Source organism: Lucilia sericata, unplaced genomic scaffold (assembly GCF_015586225.1).
Source record: "Lucilia sericata isolate MDLA Ls3-8-SP2 unplaced genomic scaffold, ASM1558622v1 Contig001836F_arrow, whole genome shotgun sequence".
NCBI classification, from domain to species: Eukaryota; Metazoa; Arthropoda; class Insecta; order Diptera; family Calliphoridae; genus Lucilia; species Lucilia sericata.
Genome location: NW_023995731.1, coordinates 80064 through 88517, shown reverse-complemented (window position 1 = coordinate 88517; position 8454 = coordinate 80064). Strand labels below are relative to the sequence as shown.

The 8454-nt window shown below is 31.3% G+C and overlaps 1 protein-coding gene across 1 annotated transcript; it reads left to right on the top strand.

Moving 5' to 3' along the window:
• The first annotated feature begins 5088 nt into the window (after positions 1 to 5088).
• On the top strand, positions 5089 to 8105 carry LOC119612825 (adenosylhomocysteinase-like). Its single transcript, XM_037968698.1, is given in 6 exon segments — positions 5089 to 5187; positions 5280 to 5361; positions 5554 to 5744; positions 6831 to 7172; positions 7240 to 7740; positions 7742 to 8105. Coding segments are annotated over 5 exon segments (1299 nt in total). The 5' UTR covers positions 5089 to 5187; positions 5280 to 5336; the 3' UTR covers positions 7982 to 8105.
• Positions 8106 to 8454: the final 349 nt, after the last annotated feature.

Genomic DNA, 8454 nt, shown 5'->3' with positions numbered 1-8454 from the left:
CACTATTGTTCACTTTTGAATTTAATGACCTGAATATTCACGATTTAACATATTTTGTACAATTTTTTGTTAAAATAATTTATTTTTTATTTCGTTTGACATTGCTGTAAAATGTTTATAAATATTGTAATTGGGCAGAATTTGAACAGGGGCTTCATGAAACAAGTCGAATAAACTTGCCCACTTGCACAAATGGGAAACTTAAGCGTTTAAATGAAAACCCTTATTGTTTTAAAAGTTGTTCAAATATACATATAAAAGTAATTTTTTTTCTAAATTTGCGTTAGGTCAGGTATACGGGTTGGCGGAACATAAAATATTGCGAATACTGACGTAATAAATATTGAACGTGTATCATATCATCAATCCATTAAAATGAGTCGTGATTCAAATTGATCAATACATATTAAACGTATAAGAACACTGGTATACTGGTCGGCGGATGATTAAATGAATGCCGCGAAAATCCCGAACTAACATAACACAAATTTAGAAACGGTAATTTTCTTTTATATTTTGAACAACTTTTAAAACTATTAATCATTTTTATTTGTTTTATTTTTTCAAATTTTACAAATGGATTGCGAAGAATGAACCAAGTTTTCATTTTCAGTGGGAACCGTTTTTCTCCATACAAACAACAAGTGTTGTTCTAAGGCAATTATTTCCCTATGTCTATTCCCATGGTACTTTTCGGTCCTAGAATCACAAGTATATTTTGTGTCTGAGAAACAAGAGCACAAATTTGGCAGTAAATAAAGTTTTATTGCTATTAAAAATAGTCTATATCAGTCTTCCAAAAAATTTAGAACGAAATTAATGTTCATTTTGAAAAGTACAAAATATGCTACCCCAAAAAATTGCTTCCCTTAATACGGAGATATGGAGGTCTGCTATTAAATAATTGTTTTCAATAACTTTTTTAAATTTTGGAATAGGTACTTACAATTTTTTGTTATGACCATGTCCATGATTTATACTTATCAGTTCAGATTTTAGCCATTTAGGAACGCAAACAAGTTTCATAAAATTATACCACCATATTTAAAAAACACACAAACAAACAAAAAACAATAAATTAATGTTATTTCTTGAACTATATAAATGTTTATAAATTTAATATGAAATTGTTTATGTTATGTTTAAAATTATTTAGTTGTAGAATCAGAGCCCTGCGCCGACAAATATTAACGGCGGCGGCGACTGACTCTAAATATGTCGGCGGCGGCTTAAAATCGACTGTAAGCCGGCTAAGTTTTCAACTACGTTTAGTTTTAATTTTTCAACGATTTTAAATAAAAACGGAATCCGAGAGATCAGAAAGTAGGATTTTGGAAGCAAATATACTGTTTATAACAACAAAACAGAGCAAACTCAAAAGTTGCATGAGAAATTATGCAGGGATGAATAAAAAATTCTTAAAAATTAAAAACAAATCCTTTCTCCAAGTTTTACTAGGATCTGCCGATATTTAACCCTATCTTCCATATAAAACATCTTGCAGAAAATCAGTTTCTAAAAAATTTTGCATTAAGAAAATGATCAATAACGTAAAAACAAAGATATTTTATTGTTTATTTACTAGCTATACCCAGTGTGCTGTGCTACCCTAAAAGCAATATTAAATAAGAAGCCTACTTAACAATTTTGATGATTCTAACTACAATGGTTTTCCAGATATACAATTGTTACATATGGGAGATTCCACGCAAATTATTGCAATTTCGCCAATTATTCCGAACGTTAATTAAGATTTTAATTTAATCTATGAAAAATTTGAATAATCTAATAGTTTCCAGATATACAAAATTTTGTATTTAATTCATATGGGAAGTGCCAAGCCCCCCATTGAAAGTCCGCCCGTTATCTCTAAATGTTCTTCAGTAAAATTGAAGATTCTAGCTCTAATAGTTTCTCAGATATACGAATTTTTCTATTTAATTCATATGGGAGCTCCAAGCCCCCAGATGAAAGTCCGCCCTTTTTTCTCCAAAATGTTCAGATGAATATAAGTTGTTCGTGCAAAATTTGAAGAATTTAGTTATATTAGTTTCCCAGATAAACGAATTTTTGTATTTAATTCATATGGGAGGTTCCGCTCGCCTCATTGGTAGTCCCCCCAGTTTATTACCCAAAATGTTTACATGGATGTTAAAGTTCTTCCAGAACAACATCATTTAAAGGGATCACAAAGAGATTGAAAAATATTCCAAACGTTTCACTTTGAAAACATTATTAGAATGTATGAAACCTCGCAACTCTAAAGGAAGACTATTCCTATTTAGTGGACGTAAGCGAGATAAATTTTCGTTCAATTAGGATACTGCGTGTTTAATTTTATGTTTATATATTCAATATTTTAGAAAATTCAAAAAGTACCAGTTAAAGAACGAAAAATTACCAGAAATACTCCAGTTTAAATTTTCATTCACTCAAGTCCCTGATTGCTTAGTTTTATGTTTTTAGGTTCATTATAAAAGAAAATCCAAATAGTACAAGTTGAAGAATGAAAAAGTACCAAAAAATCCCGTTTTATATGTTCTCACTTACTCCATGTTCAATATTATAGAAAATTCAAAAAATACCTTTTGAAGAACGAAAAAGTACCAAAAAGTTCCCTTTTATATGTTATTACTTAATCCGGGCTGTACATTCCTAAATTCATGTTTCTAGGTTCAATATTATAAAAAATTCAAAAAGTACCAGTCGAAGAACGAAAAATAGAAAACTCAAAAAGTACCTTTTGAAGAACGAAAAAGTACAAAAAGTCCATTTTTATAGATTCTCAAGTGCTTAATTACATGTTTCTAAGTTCTAAGTCAAAAAATTACCCAGTTGCAACATCGTATTGGGAGCCCGTTATTATGTATTCATATGTATAAGTTAATAAACCAAAAACAATGTTTTATAAAAAAGTACCAAAAATAGGTACAATTTTCACCCCTTAAACGTCCGAATATCCAAAAAGTACTAAATTTATATTTTTATTTGTTCGTCAAGTTATGAAGGATTCAAAAATATTTTTTGAATGTTCTCTGGTTTAAAAGATACATGGGGTGCAAAAGAAGTACCAAATTACAGTTTCTACCCGTTAATTCCCTAAAGGGGCCGAATTTGAAAAAAGTACCAGACACCTGCCCGCTTATTTTTAAATGAACGACGATAAGCTTTAAACATTTTTTGTATCTTTTATAGTTTAGGAGATATGAGGTTACCGAATTTACCCGTTTTTACCATTTTTAACCCCCTAATCATTCGAATTTCCAAAAATCCCGTCTAAGTGGATCTATTTGGTGGAAGACCAACCTCTTGTCTAAATTTCAGCTCTTTAGCTAAAACCGTTTAGGCTCTACGATGATGAATCAGTCAGTAACGTTAGAATTTTATATATGTATTATGTATATAGATTTCGTGCATTGAATTATACTGTAAAAACATTGTAATGTTCGACTTGAATTCAAGTTTCGTTTTCACTGGAGAATGCTATTGAATTAAAGTGTATTTCAACACTTGACATTTGAATGTTTGACTGGAATTAAACTTGTTTTAAACTTTAATTCTAGCAAGAATGCTTATTTGGTATAGTGTGACAACTATAAGGGACCTAAAGTCGACATAAAGCCCACAATGGTTAGTACCAATATTTGGCCAAACAACATCTACATACCTAGCCAGGTTATATCCTCTAGGTCCGTGAAGACATTCTCTACAAAGCTATAAATTTGTATAAAAGGCGGCTTAACAATTGTTTCTTGTAAATATTCGGCCACCATAGTGTTTGGAGACAACAAGAGCTTCACTGAAAGGCACACCAGACAGACATCGCGCTCTATTATGGGTGTATGGTAGTGATTCTGCTGAGATCAATGGTATAATAATAAGTATGTATCCCAAGGATACCCCCTGAATACGGCAATCAGCTTCCGTCCATTGCCTCTAGGTGATAATATACCATGTCACCACTAGCCGACCGACCACCACCCGCCTAGGTGACTAGGGAGGTATATCTTGCTTTAAAAAGAAATGAAACACCTGAATTCCAAAACTGTTCCAGTAGAACGATTATTTTCTTTTAACGGAATGGTGGACTCTCCTCGGTGAAATAAATTAATAGGTCGATTATGTATCTCGATTGCCATTTCAGCTGCGTTGCCAAAATGATGTGGCTACTGCATGCTTTTATTAAGCAATAGCTTGGAAACTTTGTAATAATGAACATTTTATTCATTAACTTGAATGAATTCATGACTTGAAACCATTTCTAGACTGACCTATTGAATTAAACTTTCAATTTGGTAAAATATTTTTCCGTTGAAAAAAATAAATAGTGCAGGAATATTTTTTGAACTAATAATTTAGTGTAGAAAACAATATTTCACTAGGCTGTAAAAACAAATATTTTAACTATTTTTAAAATATTTTTAGTTAAACATTTTAAATATCACTATTGTTGAGTGAGGCTTATATTTTTCAATTTCATCACTAAACTGAAATAAAAGTAGTGAATAATTATGAACTACACTAATTATTAGTGATAGTTAAAAAATAGTGCACTACCCCCATCTCTGTATAAAATTTATTAAGATTTCACAGCAATTACTTTTCGTATATAACACTACCAAGTGCTACCAGATGGTTTTGATGTCAAGAAGCCAGGTACTGCCAAAAAACGACTTTTGTCATAAAAATTAAGTCATCTTGTAAATAAAAGTTGATATTAAAAAATTATTCAACCTGATTTTATTATGTACGTTTATAACAATAAATCCGCCTATAGCAAAAAAACAGATTTTACTTTTCTATTTTATTAAATCGACTTTCTTTAAATTTATTTTCAGAGTCAACTTTTCTTTACAGAATAGTCGACTTTTGATTTTTTTTGAACAAAAAATTGTAAAATCTACTTTTCATAAATTGTAAAAAGTAAACTTCTTGGTTCAACTATAGTACCCTAGTTTTACTTAATTAAGTCAATGACGACTTCTCTTTTCATAAATTCAATATTTATAAATGGTTTTAAAAGCCAAATTGACGACTTTTAAAAATGTTATTCGAAACCTGGCGACTTTTTAGCTAAAACATCTGGCAGCTACGTGTGTGGGATTTATTATAAATAGTTGGCGCTTTGGGTCGAAAGTTTTTGTAACATTTTGGGTCTCATCTGGAATTGTTCAGCCTTCCGACCGCGTGTGTATTTTATATTTTTAAAATTATTTTTATTTTAGCACCGGTTCTATGAAATAAAATAATAATTTTTATACATTTTCTTTTTATTCTAGGGCTTTAATTAATATTTAACCATAGCTCCTACAACAGAAATTAGTAAAAAACGCAAAATGTCCAAACCTGCCTACAAAGTTGGTAAGTAAAAATGTGCTGGTGAAATTATTTTTTACGACTTTAGACATCTGTGACGAATGTTTTTAGCACATTTTTATTAAATAAAAGTTTATTTTATTTAGCTAAAATGTTGAATCTCTAGCACGTTTCTTATCTTGGTTTATATTTCTTTCTTTTTTCAATTTTATTGCTGTGTGTAAAAAAATTCAACAGCTGACATCAAATTGGCCGAATGGGGACGCAAGGCTATTATTATTGCCGAAAATGAAATGCCCGGTCTTATGGCTTGCCGCAAGAAGTACGGCCCTTCCAAGATCTTGAAAGGTGCCCGTATTGCTGGTTGTTTACACATGACTGTTCAAACTGCTGTACTCATTGAAACTTTGGTTGAATTGGGCGCAGAGGTAAGTGAATATTTGAGAAATTTGGCTCGTTAAAAGAATAACCACAATTTTGTGGTTTGATTTATGCTGTATTGTAAAAAACTATATTGTTACATCTTATTTATTTGTTGTAATTTTTACAAATCGTGTACATTAGAGGAAAGTGTTATTTTATAGTCCTCCGTATTTTCAAAAATTCGGTAATGCTCTATTAGAAATTTGAATCAAGTGATATTCTAAAAGTATAATACCTATTTATTGGGATATCCCATTTTGAATACAAAAAATGTAATTAAGATTCCGAATTTTCATTTGAAATTCCATGCGCAATTAGGATTTTTATTATAAATTCAGAAAAACTCGATTAAAATTGTGGATTTTTTCTGAAATTTAAACCAAATTCAAACTCGAAAACTAAAGCTGTACTTTATTTTTGAATTCGAAATAAAAAGTACTTTTTCAAATTGTTAAAAGAACCACCGGGATATATAGTATGTACTACGTTTGATACGCCTTGAATGACCTTGTTGAAACATTTTAATGAAGAAAAATTATACCTCAATATAGAACTTTCAAAAAAAAATAAAAATATTGCAGTTATTTCAACAGAAAATCAGGAAATATATAAATATTTTTTATAGCGCATTAAGTGCAATGTTTTCTAATCTTTTAATATGTTCTTAATACTTCCACTATTTTTTATGAATTTTTGTTGTTGCTTTAATATTTTCCAATTTCATAAAGTTTTTTACGTTTTAAATGAAGATGAAACTCTGCTTAGCTGTTTATTATGTAGTCAATATGAAAAATAAACAAATTAACATATTAATCTTATCTTTTTTTAAAAACAAACAATTCAATGCTAAAATATCTTCCCCCCGTAAGAGGTCATCTCTTATTTAGAACCTTCGTTATCAGTCATCAGTATTCTATTTGTTGAAATCGTCATCTGTTGGCTGTTATTTTTGTTGTCAAAGCATTAAACATTAAATTACGAACGTGATTAAAAACATTTCTTTATAGAGTTCAGAGATCAAATGAAAATTGTTTCACTTTTATTTGCTTCCGTTATTAGTAGTGACATCTGTTTTCTTCTACTTTTTTTAGGTTCAATGGTCTAGCTGTAACATTTTCAGTACCCAAGATCATGCTGCTGCTGCTATTGCCGCTACTGGTGTTCCCGTTTATGCCTGGAAGGGTGAAACCGAGGAGGAATATCAATGGTGCATTGAACAAACTTTAGTCTTCCCCGATGGACAACCTTTGAATATGATTTTGGATGATGGTGGTGATTTGACCAACTTGATCCATGAAAAATATCCTCAATATTTGCAAGGCATTAAGGGTTTGTCTGAGGAAACCACCACTGGTGTCCACAATTTATACAAAATGTTCAAAGAGGGACGTTTGGGTGTACCAGCCATCAATGTCAATGACTCTGTCACTAAGGTATGTTGTGTAGTCTAGAACAAGCCTAAACCTCCAGATTTTTATATTTTTTTATTTTCTCTTGTAGAGCAAATTCGACAACTTGTACGGTTGCCGCGAATCCTTGATTGATGGTATTAAGCGTGCCACCGATGTTATGATTGCTGGCAAAGTTTGTGTTGTTGCCGGTTACGGTGATGTTGGCAAGGGTTGTGCTCAAGCCTTGAAAGGTTTTGGTGGTCGTGTCATTATCACTGAAATTGATCCCATCAATGCTTTGCAAGCTGCCATGGAAGGCTATGAAGTTACCACTATGGAGGAAGCCAGCAAAGAAGCCACTATTTTCGTTACCACCACTGGTTGCGTTGATATTATTACCGGCGAACACTTCTCCAACATGAATGATGACTCCATTGTCTGTAACATTGGTCATTTCGATTGTGAAATCGATGTTGCCTGGTTGAATGCCAATGCTGTTGAGAAGGTCAATGTTAAGCCTCAAGTAGATCGTTATACTTTACCTAATGGTCGCCATATTATTGTTTTGGCTGAAGGTCGTTTGGTCAATTTGGGCTGTGCCCATGGTCACCCCCAGTTTCGTTATGTCCAACTCCTTCACCAACCAAGTTTTGGCCCAAATCGAATTGTGGACTAAGTCTGAGAAATATGCTATCGGTGTTCATGTATTGCCCAAGATATTGGATGAAGAAGTTGCCAGTTTACATTTGGAGAAATTGGGTGTTAAGTTGACAAAATTGACACCTAAACAATCTGAATATTTGGGTGTACCTATCAGCGGTCCATTCAAGCCCGACCATTACAGATATTAAGATTTATTTGATATACCCATTGTATTTTAAGTTTATGATCTACTTAGAGATTTTGTTTTTAGTAAAAAAAAACGTTGCAAATTTTTTTGTTTCTAATAAAATATTGATTTGACATCTAAAAAAATAAAATTTTTTTCAAGACATCTTTAGGCATAACATCCACTCGGGGTGATTTCAATTATGTAATTATTACGATCTATTTTCTGATCAGAGAGTATGTACATATATCGGAATGGTATTCTGAAACAGGGGTATAATTTTTTGTGTACTTCTATTCGAATCAAAAAATGTTCTTTCCTTTTTATTTTATATTTATAATCAAAAAAGTTTTTTGTATCGACCGATAATCTAAAATCACTAATTGAGAAATATATAAATCCTTGCTATTAGGACAACAAATATCGACAACAAATTTTAATATTTTCTATTAAAGGCGATCAGATAAATTTATAATCTTAAAAATGTATTATTTT